We start from the raw sequence: 15,871 nt of genomic DNA, 5'->3' as shown, positions 1-15,871 counted from the left end.
GTCTCGGCGGCCACTCCCAGTCACCAGTCTAGAGCTGGATTAGAACCAGGGAGACCTCAGGTTCAAATTCCATCCTAAACACTTACAGTTCCATAAAGCATTAACTGAACCACTTTGAGCTAGTTGTGCTCTATCCCCCGCTCCCTTGTTCTCTTTCTTTCTTTCTTTCTCTTTCTTTCTCTCTCTCCCTCTCTTTCTCTCGTTTTCAGCTGCAACCTCCCCTGCAAGGTTGTGAGGATAAATGGAAAGGTGGGAGAGAACCTTTAGAGTTGTTGTTGTTGATGATGATGATGATGATGTTGACTCTCCCTCTACCCTGAGGTCCCAGGGTGGGTTACAACATTCAAACACAACCTTAAAAAAAAACCAGTTTAAAACAACTTACAACCACAAAAATAAACTGGGTTGTCAAGATGCCCTCAGGGCATTTGTACTGAAAGGTGGGGTTATGGGAAATAAAAGATACTCTCAAATTTAATAGAGGGGAATATTTCAATGTGTAGTCTCCTAGCATGTGTGTGCTGAGATTGTTTGAGAAGCTGGATGTTGTTGAGACTTGGGTTTCCTGTTTTGTTTTCATAAAAGAAAAAGAAAATTCCCCAAACAAGCAGGATATGTAAAGTGCTGAGTTTGGAAAAATTCACACCGAACGTTTAAAAAATACCGCAAATAGACAAACCTAAAATTTCTAAACATGCTGTGAAATCAAGAATTGGACTGTGCAGTCTCAGGTTTAGTTATTTGCAAACGGCGCTAGGTTTTGAATTTGCGGGACAAATGAAGGCCTTAAGCGTATAAAAGCCATGGATTGGGCTGTGTATACAAAAAGAGATTTGTGCCCTCAGCAGCATATCTTTGAGACAGTCCTCCTGAACTTGCATCAACGCCTCCATCTTTCTAGGCTTCATTTGCACATCAGTTCATTCCATTTCTCTGTTTTCCTGTTAATTTCCACATTACATTTGAGTTCTTCCACACGAGAAATGTCAGCCACTTCTGGAAAACCAGTGGAATACTTCTGGAACCAGTGGCACACATGTTTAGCGCTCATTTCCATCTTATTTGATTCCCAGGCGGCAGGGATAACGTTTCCAGCCCTCTTAGCCCTGGAAAGTATGTTGGACTCAAGTGACGAAATTTGGGGTGGTTGTACCAGCTTGCAGTTCTTTTTTGCTGTCTTCATGGGGGAATTGTGTGGGGAATGGATGCATGCATTTGCAGAAAGGGCAGAGGAAAGGGGACGTCGTCCAATGATGTTTATCGCTGTGACACCACGCCCTCTGGCCTGAATAACATTTAGCACGACAGGCCAATATTTAGGTCAAAAAACCACCATTCCATAACATAACAGGTACTGCCTATGGTTGGAAAAGGGAAACAGAAGCGCTGGAATTATAATCAGGAAAAATCTAACCCAATATTCCCCACCTCTGGCTGCACCCTAGGACATCCTGGAGAACGAGAGCATCACCTTGGACTGGATGTTCCGCTATTCGCTCACCAGTGACATCGTCAAGGTAATTTTAAGAATGCCTCCATCTGCCTCTGGGAAGCCCACAAGCAGGGCATGAGCATGGCCATCTCTCCTTCTCCCAGCAACTGGCGCCCAGCGCTTGTCAGGTCTCGGCCTAGCTTCAAGAAGGGCTGCCGCTGGGGTCCAGTTGAGGGGCAGGCAGGCGAAATTCAGGAGGGCGGTGGATGCAGGCCACCCACACCTTAAAACCGCGGCCAGACTATTTTGAACGGTCATGGCTCCCCCGCAAGGAATTATGGGAACCGCCATACGCTAAAGATGCTGAGAGCTGAGAGCTGTCCCATTCCCCTTGCAGAGCTACAATTCCCAGTGTTTCCAGTGAAGGGTTGATGGTTAAGCCACTCTGGGAATTGTAGCTCTGCGAGGGGAATGGGAAGCTGGCGTGCGAAGCCTTCCGTTGTCCTTTCCCCTCAACATCTGGTACTCATCCTGCCTCTGAACGTGAGGGAGGTTACTAGCGGCTATCTCTGCACCAGACCAAAGGGCCAAAATGTCACGAAATGAAGGAAATCCGTGATTTCCCATGCTTTCTATTTTTAAGTTGAACGCAAACCCTCCTGCTGTGGGGCAAGGGAGGGAGCAGGGGGTTGAACCCGTTCTCCCCATTCCATTTCCCTGATCTAAATTTCACACACACACTCATCCTGCAAACATACAGACTCTCCAAATCTCGTTTTCTGTACTGGGGGAAACCTACAGATCGTTATACCTTTTTTCTCAGGGAGGGCCGCAGCATCTGTGGGGAGCTGTTTTTCAGTAGGAAAATAGCGAAAGAATACCTATTGCGACTGGTAGGGCAGAAGGCAGGGAGGCCAACAGTAGGTGGCGCCAGAGCAATGAATGAGAGACAGAGCCAACGAATTCTAGTATTGTCCCCATCCTCTTCCTCCCTGCTGAGTTCTACAAGGGGCAAGATTGAGAATAGGGAGGAAGCTGAGAGGCAGGTCCACCCCCATAGACAGATAGCAAGTAAGGAGGGGGCCAGGGGGCAGGGGTGGCTGAAGGCAGAGGTCAGTGGGGCAGTTGACCCTAATGGACCAGCCGCCACTGAGCTAAGCCAGCTGGGGATGATGGTAAATGTAAACCAACAACATCTGGGGAGTAGAGATGGAGAATGTTTCAGTTTAGAATCAAAGGAGAACCTACTTAATTCATACTTTTTCTGAACCAAAGCACAACTTTCCTACATAATATTGCAGTCCAGTTCTCCAAGCAAAGTGTAGGAAAATGTGTATGTGGGAAGCAGTCTTTTCTGTGTGGCTGTTCCCATATTGTGGATTTGCCTCCCAAGACAGGTCAGGCAGGATTTCTCTGTGTTAGCCTTCCACCGGCAGGCTAAGACCTTAATGTCCAGACAGACCTTTGGAAACTCAGGGAGGAGATGATGCTGATCACTGGGCTGCTGTCAGGGCAAACTGCATTTTAATTGCTGGGTCTAAATGTCTTCTGATGTATTGCAATTATTCTCTTAGCTAGTTCGTTTTTATTACCTTGCATTTTATAATGTTGTTTTTAAATGTAAGCCACCCAGCTTGAGAGAAAGGCAGATTATAAATACTATGCACATATTAGAGAGAATAAAATATAGAAGTGCATCATATCGAGGGAAGTTGTTTTGCAAGAAAAGTGTGTAAAACAGGGGAAACTGCTGACAAATCTGTGTACGTTAGGATGCATTTGCATTGAAAGGCTGAGGCGTTTCCATTAAGAGACACTTTGCAAACTGATGCAGAAATGTGGAGAATTTAAGACTGGAAAAGATGAAGAAAAGAGAGAAAGGGAAAGTGACGGATTTGCCCGTCCCTAGATTTCGGACTGAAGGTAGAAGACATAGCTCAGTCGCAAAACAGATCAGTCTGTAGAGTGTGAGATTCTTAATCTCAGGGTTGTGGGTTTGAGTTCCATGCTGAGTGAAAGATTCCTTCATTGCAGGAGGTTGGACTAGATGACCCCGTTGGACCCTTCCATCTCTACTATTCTATGATTTTAAATCAGTGTAACACAAAATGCCCATGCAAGATCTGCACTCCTCATACAGTGGTACCTCGGGTTACATACGCTTCAGGTTACATACGCTTCAGGTTACAGACTCCGCTAACCCAGAAATAGTACATTGGGTTAAGAACTTTGCTACAGGATGAGAACAGAAATTGTCCTCCGGCAGTGCGGCGGCAGCGCAAGGCCCCATTAGCTAAAGTGGTGCTTCAGGTTAAGAACAGTTTCAGGTTAAGAACGGACCTCCGTAACGAATTAAGTACTTAACACGAGGTACCACTGTACTTAGCAGAGTGGGCCTGCTGCCCCACGCAAGCCTCAAAGCTCTTAGACCTCTCTCTCTCTCCCTCCACTCCAATGTTTTCCCCCCTATTCCTCCAACCAGGGGATGCTTTTCCTCCACAACAGCGTGATAAGCTACCACGGCAACCTGAAGTCCTCCAACTGCGTGGTGGACAGTCGCTTCGTGTTGAAGATCACGGACTATGGGCTGGAGAGCTTCCGTCAGGCGCCTGAGACGGACGATTCCCACGCACTGTTTGCCAGTGAGGGATACGGCTGGGAGGGGAGGGGTCAGGTGTGGGGGGTTAGGGTTTCTGAAATTCTTATTTTTATTAACATTATGTAGATATCACTTGATTGTAAGAGTGTGGGGTGGGGAGGGGAGGGGAGATCAAAGCGGTTTATAAGAAGGAAACATTATCAATGAAAAGCAGGTATTTTAAAAACATCTGAAAAAAATATCAAGTAATAAACAATTAACTTTTAAAATCATCAGTAAGCTAAGAAGAGATTAAAAATGCACATTGGCATTCTGCATGCCTGCATAGGCCGACCTTAACATTAAAATGATTTCAGACCCTCCAAGTCTCCCTATTTTCCAGGGACAGTCCCAGATTTACAGAAGCTGTCCTGGTTTCTGATTTGATCCTGGAATGTCCCACTTTTCCTTAAGATGTTCCTATTTGCATCAGTGAAATGTTGGAGGGTATGGAGTTATGTGACCTATGAGCCAAGGAGACAAGTAACTGTACAACCTTTAGAAGACGTTTGAGGCACCCCTGTATAGATAAGTTTTTAAATGTTTTATCATGTTTTTATATACTGTATGTTGGAAGCTGCCCAGAGTGGCTGGGGCAACCCAGTCAGATGGATGGGATATTAATAATAAAATTGTTTTGCTGTTGTTGTTGAATAGGAAGTCCCTATTTTCATCAGAGAAATGTTGGAGGGTGTGAGCTTTTAAGTAGGTACCAAAATCAGTAAGGCAAAGAAGGTCCCTGCATGATGTCAATAGGCAGGGAGTTCCAAAGTGCAGGTGGCGCCGCAGTAAAAGATTGATTTCTTACAAGTGTGTTGCCTGTAGCAGATCCACGTGGTCAAGTGGACACATATGGTGTAAGGTGATCCTGCAATTTGTATGCAGTGTTACTAGGCCCATGGAAACTGGTCCATTATCTTCATCAGGTCTGTGCTGAGAAGGATTTAGCCCATAGCTTTTGATGCTTAAAAAGCAATGTGACCCTTTGTAACTGTCCTGGCTCAAAGGCCATGGGTCCCCTTCCAGGCCAAGATGATAGCAACTGACTCCCGCTCCCTTGCCCTGCTTGACTCTGCTTCTCCCCACCCCTTTTCCCCTTAGAGAAACTCTGGACAGCCCCCGAGCTCCTGCGCATGGAGTCGAACCCATTTCTGGGCACCCAGAAAGGCGACGTCTACAGCTTCGGGATCATCCTGCAGGAGATTGCCCTGCGGAACAGCGTCTTCTATGTGGAAGGCATGGATCTGAGCCCCAAAGGTAAGAAATTGGGTGAACGGAAAATGCCAATTTCTCCTCCAGGTCACTGCCAAGGTGCAGGAAGCTCCAGATGTCATTGGACTCCAATTCCCATCAGCCCTTGCAAGCATGGCCAATGTGTTGATGGGAGCTGTTGTTCAGCAACCTCTGGAGGGCTGCAGGTTCCCCACACCTCTGACTTTTGGGATCCAGCCACATTCCTCCGCAGCTTCCCCTGCGCAACTGGTAAAGAAGTTGTTTTACACACTTTTCCAGTGTATTTGCTTCATAAAATGTCGAGGGTTGTTTCTTTCAATCAAGCGATATATACATTATAAAGAAAGATGAAACAACAAAATCACCAGTAAGAAAAATTAGCCATAATTTGAGACTTTCAAGGGATGCGGGTGGCGCTGTGGGTTAAACCACAGAGCCTAGGACTTGCCAATCAGAAGGTCGGTGGTTCGAATCCCCGTGATGGGGTGAGCTCCCGTTGCTCGGTCCAAGCTCCTGCCAACCTAGCAGTTCGAAAGCACGTAGTACAAGTAGATAAATAGGTACCACTCTGGCGGGAAGGTAAACAGTGTTTCCGTGCGCTGCTCTGGTTCACCAGAAGCGGCTTAGTCATGCTGGCCACATGACTCGGAAGCTGTACGCCGGCTCCCTCGGCCAGTAAAGTGAGATGAGCACCACAACCCCAGAGTCATCCGCGACTGGACCTAACGGTCAGGGGTCCCTTTACCTAAGACTTTCAAAAGTAATAGTAGTAGTAATCAGTGCTTTTTTTCTTAAAAATGTTTAGGAGTACTCTCATTTTGACTCAAGAAAATCACCATTTTATAGCTTAAATCAGGAAAAATAAATACAGTAAATGGGCAAAAGTACAAAGATCCACAATATGTTTAGGAGTATGCATACCCCTGCATCCCCCCCAGAAAAAAAGCACTGATAATAATAATGATGAAGATGATGATAATTTGTACACTGCCCATCTGACTTGGTTGCCCCAGCCGCCGGGTGCGTCTTCCAGCATATATAAAAACACAGTAAAACATTTAATCTTAAAATAACAATATGTGAAAGCTTGCATCAATTTTCTGAACATCTGGGTAGGCTTGTCTAAACAAAAACATTTTCAGCAGGCAGTGAAGAGTGCAGTGAAGGGAGCCTGTCTGGTAACAATAGGCAGGGAATTCTAAAGTGCAGGTGCTGCCACATTAAAATGTCTCTTTCTTACCCATGCACATGTCCCCTGGCTATAATTGCTTTTCGGTCCCCCTGTCCCCTGCCCGTGTGCCGTTTTCAGAAATTATCGAGCGAGTAAAGAGCAGCGAGCGCCCCCCCTTCCGCCCCTCGGTGAACTTGCCATCCAACCTCGAGGAGGTGGTCTTACTGATGCAGCGGTGCTGGGCCGAAGACCCCCAGGAGCGCCCCGACTTCCACCACATCAAAGGCATGCTGCGGAAATTTGACAGGTACGCGCCCTCACTGCATCCCTCCCCACAAGCACCACCTGAGAGGCGGCCGTCGTTACCTGTTTTCACCCCAATGTGCACAGGCGCCTTTTCAGAAAGGAGCCATGTGATTAAATTCATCATTCCACCCTGATGAAAAGCGGGAAGGCGCAGCCCGAACATCAGGGCATTTACCTGGAAATGTGAAGGAGGGGCTTATGGCGGGAGTATGCAGCATGTGGCCCTTGACCTGATTTCCTGCGGCCCTCAGCAATCTCAGAGAACAGTGTTGTAAACAAAAATTGCCCTTTTCCCTTATGGGGTATCCAAGAGCCCATATAGAGTCCTTACATAGGTTCCCTATTGGTAGGAGAGGATAACAGAGGCCAACCAGAGAATATTGAGAAGCAAAGCAGCTAGTAAGCTTGATCGTTATTGATCTGTTGCAACAGGGTGCTCCCCTCACCCACAGGAGAGGAGGAGGAACCCCGAAAAATGGTGTGCAAGGCCTTATAAAGACTTTTGAAATTGCCACCCGGTAGATCAAGACCACCCCCAGAAACATCATACATACATCACAGAAGGGGTGTAACCTAAGACCACCCCTCAGATACATCATACCTACATCACAGAAAAGGGGGTCTTAAAACAGAAATTTGAATGTTGTTTTTCTCCTGTCATTGTTTATCTCCTGTCTGGCAGGTTACTTGATTGGATTGCCCAGGGAGCCTGGGCAGTCTTTTGTAATGATAAATATTTAGTTCCTGGGCCAGGTCACAGGCTCACACCCTATTCATATCTTAAATTTGCCCTTAAGACAGGATTTGTGAGGAAAGAAACAATGGGGAGGTTTCCCACTTTGATCTTGTAGAGAAAACATTTACTCAGTTTAGGAATCAAAATGGTTCCAGGTTGGTCTTCCTGTGCTGATCTATGTACGTGCTTGGTTGGTACACTTATGAACATTACCATATATCTAAGACCATAAAATTCCTATCACAACAGTGAAGGGTTGTAGCTGATGCTAGTACTACTCAGAGTGGACCCATTGAAATGAAGGCCCTTTAATTTCTGTGGGCTTACTCTGAATGGAATTAGCATTGGATGCTACCCAAAATGTCCCCCTCCTCCTTCCAGCAAGGGCCCGGGACCTCTGGGGCCAAATGTGTCCTTCTAATCCTCTATAGCCCTCAGAACTGTCTGTAGGCCACACCCCCTCTCCCCAGACCACGCCTCCCGGCACCCCTGCTTTGCACCCTCCTTGAGTGCTTCTGCTTAGCTGAAGGATGGAGAGAGGTTTGGGGATGTATGTGTGGAAACCTCAGTTTTTCCCACTGACTGACCCATTGGTCAGAAAACTGGGAGGCAGGAGTTGGTCTGCTTCTTAGGGTGTAGGATCCTGCCTCCGCAAAACAGAGGGACTAGAAACTTTGGTTTGTGTTTTCTTCTAAATGAAAGCTGGAAATGCAGAGAAGGGCCCCCCAGAATATCCTTGACAGAGGTGGCGGCGGCCTAGAATCTTGGTTGCTTTAATCTTTGACTGTCTGTGTGGCAGGGGCAACAGCTGCAACCTCTTGGATACGTTATTGTCACGCATGGAGCAGTATGCCAACAACCTGGAGGAGCTGGTGGAGGAGCGCACGCAGGCCTACCTGGAGGAGAAGCGCAAGGCAGAGGCCCTGCTCTACCAGATTCTGCCCCAGTAAGTCTGCCCCACACCAGTCCTCTACCAGTATCTGTTAGCCGTGCTCCTTCTGTGGAGCATCCATGTTCAGAAGTGGTATACACAAGGGCCCAGCCAATCAGCGCTCTGCACAGCCGAGCTGTTTCCTGCCTTCCCCAAGGGCCCAGCCAATCAGCGCTCTGCACAGCCGAGCTGTTTCCTGCCTTCCCCAAGGGCCCAGCCAATCAGCGCTCTGCACAGCCGAGCTGTTTCCTGCCTTCCCCAAGGGCCCAGCCAATCAGCGCTCTGCACAGCCGAGCTGTTTCCTGCCTTCCCCAAGGGCCCAGCCAATCAGCACACTGTGCAGCCTGGCTCCGTTCTTTGCCTACCACAAGGGCCCAGCCAATCAGCGCTCTGCGTGGCCCATCCAATCAGCACTCCACACAGCCCAGCAATTTAAAAAACGTTGCGGGAGCAGGTTTCCTTCGTGACTGATAACAAAGGCCAGCAAAACAGTCCGGTCTGTGCCCTAAGCAAAAATAACTCGTGTTCTGCACAGGTCCCTGCTCTGAGCCCAATCTGCAAAAGAAGGCCTGTATATGCACTAGCTATACAGTGAGCCCCACTTCTCCAGTGGACACAAAATGAATCAGGTCTGCCTTCACTCCTAATTGTGGTTAATCCATCGGTATGTGGAAATGCAGTGATGTGTGTTACTTTCCCTCTGGTGCAGCTCAGTGGCGGAGCAGCTGAAACGCGGGGAGACGGTGCAAGCAGAGGCATTTGACAGCGTCACCATCTATTTCAGCGACATCGTGGGCTTCACTGCCCTGTCGGCAGAGAGCACCCCCATGCAGGTAAATGGGTTGGACCAAGGCAGTGGTTGCAGCTGCGGCGCCGAGAACAGGAGAAGGTGTTTCTAATAGGGACAACAGTTCTCTTCCAATCCTCATTTTTCCAGTCTTCAATTTTATTCTCCCCATTTCCACATCAATCTGCATTTTTTTAAACATACACTGTATTTTTCGCTCTATAACACGCACCCGACCATAACACGCACGTAGTTTTTAGAGGAGGAAAACAAGAAAAAAAATATTCTAAACGAAACAGTGGATGTATGATTTTTGTGGTTCATGCTGTGGCCACAGACATATGATCTGACAGTGAGTTTGGGGTAGCCCAATGCAAAAATCCTGAGGATCCATGTGGATCCATGCTTTGTAACCACGTTTTAAGTGGGGAGGAAAGGAAAAGCGCTCAAGGGACAAGGAGTACGCATGGGGTGTGTGGAGAAGGATGCTGCTAATAATGCAGGAGAGAGATTTAAGGGGAGAAGGAACACGCCTGGGGTGGGTGGAGAAGGATGCTGCTAATAATGCAGGAGAGGGGTATAAGGGGAGAAGGCTCTTCTCCTCTCCCACTTTGCTCCTTTAAAGCAAGCAGGCTCTGCTTTTCTCCCTCCTCCCCGCTCATCCCTGGCTTAGCGAGCTGAAAAACTTTGCTGCTATGTAGCGAGCTGAGTGGGGAGGAGAGAGGGACAGAGAGCCTGCTTGCTTTAAAGGAACCAACCTCTCCTCTCCTGCTTTGCTCCTTTAAAGAAGCAGGCTCTCTGTCCCTCTCTCCTCCCCACTCAGCGGCTCTTCTCCCGCTTTGCTGTTTCAAAGCGAGCCACAGAGGAGGGAAGGAAGGGGAACCATGGATCCTCTGCTCACGACTGCAGCAGATCCCCCCCGCCACCCGTAGGCATTACCTCCATAACACGCACAGACATTTCCCCTTACTTTCTAGGAGGAAAAAAGTGAGTGTTATGGTGCAAAAAATACGGTATATAGAGAAAGAGAGTGAGAGAGGACTTTGCATTTTCTTTTTTTTTTGTTTTGTTTTTCATTTAGAATAGTTTTTTTATTGTATTGTATTATGAAAAAGCTTCAATAAAATCTTATAATGACAGAATAAAAAATAAAAAGGGGCCTGCTACTACCTGCCAAGAGTATGCCCCTTTAAGAAGTGTTGCCACCCAATTCCATCCCTCTCAATCAAATGTTTTTTCTTTTCTTTTCTTTTCTTTTCTTTTCTTTTCTTTTCTTTTCTTTTCTTTTCTTTTCTTTTCTTTTCTGTCACACTAAGTTACTCAACACTCTGGCCATAAGAGAGTGTATGCCTTTTCATACACAGTGCTTGCAAAATTCAGAAGTGTGAGAGTGACTCAAAGGATGGCTTTGTTTTGGTTTGTGTACTGTTTCAGAAGGTGGGAGTTAGGTAGGTTCACCTTGAAGTATGAATTGAATTAAACTACCCATCCCCCATCCCCGCAATACCTAGTTACTGGTATCCTGTCAGGGACCCTGGGTTTCAAACTCTGAAACTGTTAGGCTGAGCTGATGGCCTGCTCTTGGGCGCCTGTGCACAGAAGGGGATGCAACATCAGCACCTGGGGTTCCCCAGAAGTGTGGAGTGTCCGGACTGGATAGGCGACCTGAGGTCTGAGGGTGGCATTTGCCCTTGGCTTAATTTCATGTGGGTGGGGGCAGCATGCAGGGTGGGGGCAGTGGGAAGGGGGTGGGGTGGGGTGAGAAACAGATGCATCAGTCCACTGGATGAGGAGACAGGGAGGGGAGAGGGGTGGCAGAAAAGAGGGAATGAGATGCGGAGAGAGAATAGCATGGCAGTTTGGGATGGGGGGTTACCTTCTGCTAGATGCAGCACTGAATTTTTTTGGGGGGGGCAGTTCCCCATCCCTCAGCTAGGCCTTGTAGAAGTACTAGGAGCCTGGTCTCCTGCCCTCGATTGATCAACACAACAGGACCTCCTGCCTTTCTGCACTTTTGGCCCCAGCCTCATCCCTCGGTAGGCAGAGAGGGAATCAATTAGGTAATCAACGGCTACCGAGCCTTGCCCTCACAGGTGCTGCGGCAACTCAGGTAACCAGGACAACGGCGGTTAGCTCACGGAGGTAACAAGGGAAAGGACAGTGGGTGACCAAAACAGCGAAGCACTGGGAGGCACCAATCACCGGGGAGACGAGCATGTCATGGAGGTGACTGGGTTGAGCAGGAGGGGAACAAATGTTCAGGTAATCTGGGGTGACTGAAATTTTCAGAAACGGAGAGGAACTGAAATGGACAGTTGCCCATCCCTACTGAAAACAGATTCAATCACCAGCATCCCTCAAAAAGAATCCTGGGAACTGTTTGTTAAGAGGGCTTGGAATTATAGCTCTTTGAGGAGTAAACTACAGTTCCCAGAATTCTTAGGGGGAAGCCACATCCTTTAAAGATATGGTGTGTCCATAGCCACAGTGGCCAACCAGACTCCTGTGGGAAGGCCCCAAGCAGGGCATGTAAAATCATACTTCATTTGAAGCTGCATAATCGAGAATCTTTTATCCCACCACCCTCCAACCTTAGCACAATGTAGACCCAGCCCTGTCATTAAGATCAATCCCCTATTATTTCCCATTCACAGGTTGTCGCTTTGCTCAACGACTTGTACACCTGCTTTGATGCCATCATTGATAACTTTGATGTCTACAAGGTGAGAGGTTCTTGGCCTGGCCAGCTTGAGGTTGCAGGGCAGCAGTGATGTGCAGTGAAATTTTTCGTAGGGGAATGGTTAGGGCTAGAGGCATCAGCTTGTGAGGGAGACTGTGGAGTGGGGACGGACATCATGATGTCATTCATGTGAGCATCATGCCTCTCTAAACCAGGCAGAAGCTTTCTGGGCCTTGGTAAGGAGGTGTTAGGCTTTTATACTGTAATACTCTAATTTGCTGGGAACATCTAGGGGACTAGCCCACATGCCACTGCGGGGCAGGGAGAGTGATTGGGCAGGGAGGGGATAAGCAAATGGGCTTGGCCATGAAGTCAGCGGATCAGGTGACTGACCTAAAGGAGGGGGCATTTGATCTGTGTTGAGTGCACAGAAATGCTTCTCCCTTCCATGAATCTCTCTCCCTGCCACATCTGCCCAGGTGGAGACCATCGGCGATGCGTACATGGTTGTGTCGGGCCTCCCGGTGCGCAACGGACGGCTGCATGCCCGTGAGATTTCCCGCATGTCGCTGGCGCTTCTTGAGACCGTCCGCAACTTCAAGATTCGCCATCGGCCGGACCAGCAGCTCAAACTGCGAATCGGGATCCACAGCGGTGAGAAATGAGTGGGAGTGTGAAAAGAGGGACTCCTTTAAGACACCTTGGTCACGGGCAGGACAGCCATGCTTGCTTCAAAGCTGAGATGGCTTAGGCAAAAACAAACAAACCATGGTTTGTTGTGACGTCTGATGTAGTGCTGTGATTTGATAAGCCATGGTTTTGAGAACAGACGGTAAAAAAAACAACGGGATCTGAAAGTGGTTTGCAAACCACGGTTTAGGCAGTGTTTGGCTTTACATTCACACTTGTTGCTTCACCCTGATATTGGGAATGTGTTCCTTTGGGAAGAGAGAAACTGGAATTGCAATGGAATACTTCATTTTGCGTTTTTAACAAAAATGATATACAGTCGTACCTTGGTTGTCGAACACCTTGGTACTCGTACATTTTGGCTCCTGAACGCTGCAAAAAATGAGCGTTCTGGTTTGCAAATGTTTTTTGGAACCTGAACATCCGATGTTGCTTCTGCAGCTTCTGACTGAGTGCAGCAGGAAGCTCCTGCAGCCAATTGGAAGCCGTGCCTTGGTTTTCAAACGTTTTCGGAAGTTGAACGGACTTCCAGAACGGATCCCGTTTGAAAACCAAGGTACGACTGTATGAGCGAATCAAAGGCTGGCTCGGTTGTCAGTGGGCTGGTTAGGATGTAGCACGGTTTGATGAACCATGGTTTGCGCAATCTACAGTTCAGATTTGCCTTCCACGTATACGGTCAGAAGCATGGTTCACATGGTTTTGTCGTTAGGTCTGCACAAACTGATTTCCAGGGCGGAGAGGGCCTGATCCTGGCAATTCAGGGAAAAGTGGTGGGAGCGGCTGAGGCTGACCCATCTGGGTGAGGGAGCAGTGCCCCACCAGGCTCAGCCTGTCTCCACCTGCCTGCCTTTCTGCCTAACAGCCAGTCTAGGGGGCAGGGGGGGGCGGCCTTGACTGGCAGCTTCCTCTTCCTCAGTCTCAGTGTAGAACTCAGCAGGGAAGAAGATGCCTGTCATTGGCTCTGGTTCCTTCTGCTATTGGGCTCTTCTGCCCCACCAGTCTTAATGGGCACTAGCCATCACTGGATGGGAGCTGAAAAGCTCCACACTCACGTGTCTTCATCCCACCCCATCCCCAATGACTGCTGTGTTTTGCTCCCCAAGGCCCTGTCTGTGCCGGAGTTGTGGGTCTGAAGATGCCTCGCTACTGCCTCTTTGGGGACACAGTCAACACAGCCTCCCGCATGGAGTCCAACGGGGAAGGTGAGCTGCTATTTTGGGTGGGGTGCGCAGGGGCAGGCGACCTTTGATGGCTTCACGGGCCAGATCCTTTTCACCATCTAGCCCCCGCCCCGTCACGCAACTGGGTGTTCTGAATTTGGATTTTGAGATGCTGCGCGCAGCTTCCCACCTCACCTTATTTCCCTCACCGATACGCTGTCACAGTGAAACTTTGGAACTTACTCATGCGGTGCTGGACGCCGAGTGGGACGGCTTTAAAAGAGGCCCTCCCCACCTCACATGTATGCAAAGGTTTGGCTGAAACAGTGCAAACCCGCTAATTTCTGTCTTCACCTTCCAGCTCTGAAGATCCACTTGTCAGGAACCACCAAGTCCATCCTGGAGGAGTTTGGGTGCTTTGATCTGGAGCTCCGTGGGGATGTGGAGATGAAGGTGAGGAACTTGGCAAAGTTCTTCTGTTAACCTTTGCCTTTTCGTCTTTAAAGCTTGAGACCAGTCCGGGTACCCCAATATAGCCTAAACGGGCACCAGCCACCACTGAGTGTATCTATGCGCCAGATTTCTGTTCTTTGCCCTGGGGCGGCAGGTGGGGACATCGTGGTGGGTTTGGTGTCTGATGTCTGAACAGCCCTCCTGTCTCATCTCTCCAGGGGAAGGGCAAACTCCGGACCTACTGGCTGTTGGGGGAGCGTGTGAGCAGTACACGGGGCTGAAGAATTGCGGCCTTCCTCCGGGATTCCCAGGAGATCTCCTAACCCTCCTGCTTTCCTGAAGGCGGGTACGTCCGTCATCTCTGCCCTGCCACCAAAGACCCTCTGTTTTCAGGGCACCCTCCGGGGGTCAGGGGGATCCCGGACTGAGCCCCCAGGACCCTGCTCCCTTGGAGAACTCCCACCCTTCTCCACCTCGGGCCTTTTGAGCAGGTCAGCTGCTCTGACCCAGCTCTGAGCCCCCAAAGACTGGACACCCGTGGCCTGGAGCAGCCATCGCTACGAATGTGTGTCCCCTGTCTCCTTTCCCCCCGTTTCACATCAGCTCCCTGTAGACCACGTCAACCAGACATAGTTGGGGTCCTTCACGATGCCTCATAGACTCAACAAACTGCACCAGCCCCTCCCTCTGTGTAAGCTGGTTGGACATCTGACACTCCCTTGTGAATTTGGCATCTGGAGTGAGCACGTCTGAGCATCTCGCAAGACCTTGTGCCTGTATATGACCCGCTGCTGATTTCACACCCCGCCCCCTGAAAAAAGCTCTAGCTTTATAATAAAATGAATGTATGCGTCACTCTCTGCCTTCCCTGAATAACAAGACGCGATCTGTAGAACCGTATTGAAAGTCCTTCCTCCGATGATGATCTCTCCGCCTCCCGCACCCCCGGATACATATAATCTGGTTGTGATGACTTTGTCGCGGAGGAGGAATGGCACTCTGCACATGCTCAGAGGCACTTGTTATTGCTACCTCGCATATCGCTGGGAGTGAAAATAGACTATATTGTTAAAACGGGGCGTTTGTGTGCATGTGTTGAGAGAGAGATAGGGAGGTATGGTTTCTGGAGCGAGTTATGTTAAGCAAGTTATGAAAAGGAGAGGTGGGGAGAGAAACGAGGGGAGGGTTGTTTTGTTTTTTGGCTTAACCCTTTCTGCACGCACATTATGGCAAAAAAAACCACCTTCCAGATGCTCTTTGCGTTGGAGGAAAAACTGTTGTTGACACAAATACCAGCTTCCATCCCCAGCAATGACCATTTAGAAAGAGAGAGAGAGAGTTCATCAGGGCTATGATGCTTTGGGGAAGCTACTTCCACCCCATTCCTCGCCACACCCGCCATTTTACAAAACCAATGACGCAGCCGCCTATGATTGTGATAACGGATTCAACCTATTGTGTAGTTCAGCCCTTTAAGAACTAACTGCCGGAGCTGGCCAGCATGAAATCCATCCTCTCCACTGGTCATGTGCAAACAGGGGACCGCGGGTGGCGGGGGGGGGGGGGAGATTGTGAGTCTGCCGCCGTGAATAACGTAAATAAAGGCTGACATGTGAGCCCTTTCGGTGAGGCAACCTGTTTGGTCTCTTTG

The 15,871-nt window shown here is 48.8% G+C and overlaps 1 protein-coding gene and 1 long non-coding RNA gene across 2 annotated transcripts in view; one reads left to right on the top strand and one right to left on the bottom strand.

The window, feature by feature from the left end:
* Nucleotides 1-15,075, top strand: part of NPR1 (natriuretic peptide receptor 1) — a 62,348-nt gene extending 47,273 nt beyond the window's left edge. The window contains exons 12-22 of the mRNA XM_083591034.1: nucleotides 1,446-1,517; nucleotides 3,915-4,074; nucleotides 5,172-5,327; nucleotides 6,613-6,781; nucleotides 8,316-8,462; nucleotides 9,157-9,280; nucleotides 11,889-11,957; nucleotides 12,394-12,568; nucleotides 13,711-13,809; nucleotides 14,129-14,220; nucleotides 14,439-15,075. Of these exons, the coding sequence (XP_083447160.1) occupies nucleotides 1,446-1,517; nucleotides 3,915-4,074; nucleotides 5,172-5,327; nucleotides 6,613-6,781; nucleotides 8,316-8,462; nucleotides 9,157-9,280; nucleotides 11,889-11,957; nucleotides 12,394-12,568; nucleotides 13,711-13,809; nucleotides 14,129-14,220; nucleotides 14,439-14,501 (1,326 nt within the window). The 3' untranslated portion in view covers nucleotides 14,502-15,075. The remainder of the gene's footprint in view (nucleotides 1-1,445; nucleotides 1,518-3,914; nucleotides 4,075-5,171; nucleotides 5,328-6,612; nucleotides 6,782-8,315; nucleotides 8,463-9,156; nucleotides 9,281-11,888; nucleotides 11,958-12,393; nucleotides 12,569-13,710; nucleotides 13,810-14,128; nucleotides 14,221-14,438) is intronic.
* LOC310752042 lies at nucleotides 145-961 on the bottom strand. The gene is made up of 2 exons (XR_014542817.1): nucleotides 418-961; nucleotides 145-261 (listed from the first exon to the last, which is right to left on the bottom strand). It is a non-coding gene; the product is annotated as an uncharacterized lncRNA (long non-coding RNA).
* Nucleotides 15,076-15,871: the final 796 nt, after the last annotated feature.

The sequence above is a fragment of the Podarcis filfolensis genome (genome assembly GCF_964270895.1).
Source record: "Podarcis filfolensis genome assembly, chromosome: 16".
In the NCBI taxonomy this organism is placed as follows: domain Eukaryota; kingdom Metazoa; phylum Chordata; class Lepidosauria; order Squamata; family Lacertidae; genus Podarcis; species Podarcis filfolensis.
This window is presented reverse-complemented; position numbering and strand designations above follow the sequence as displayed.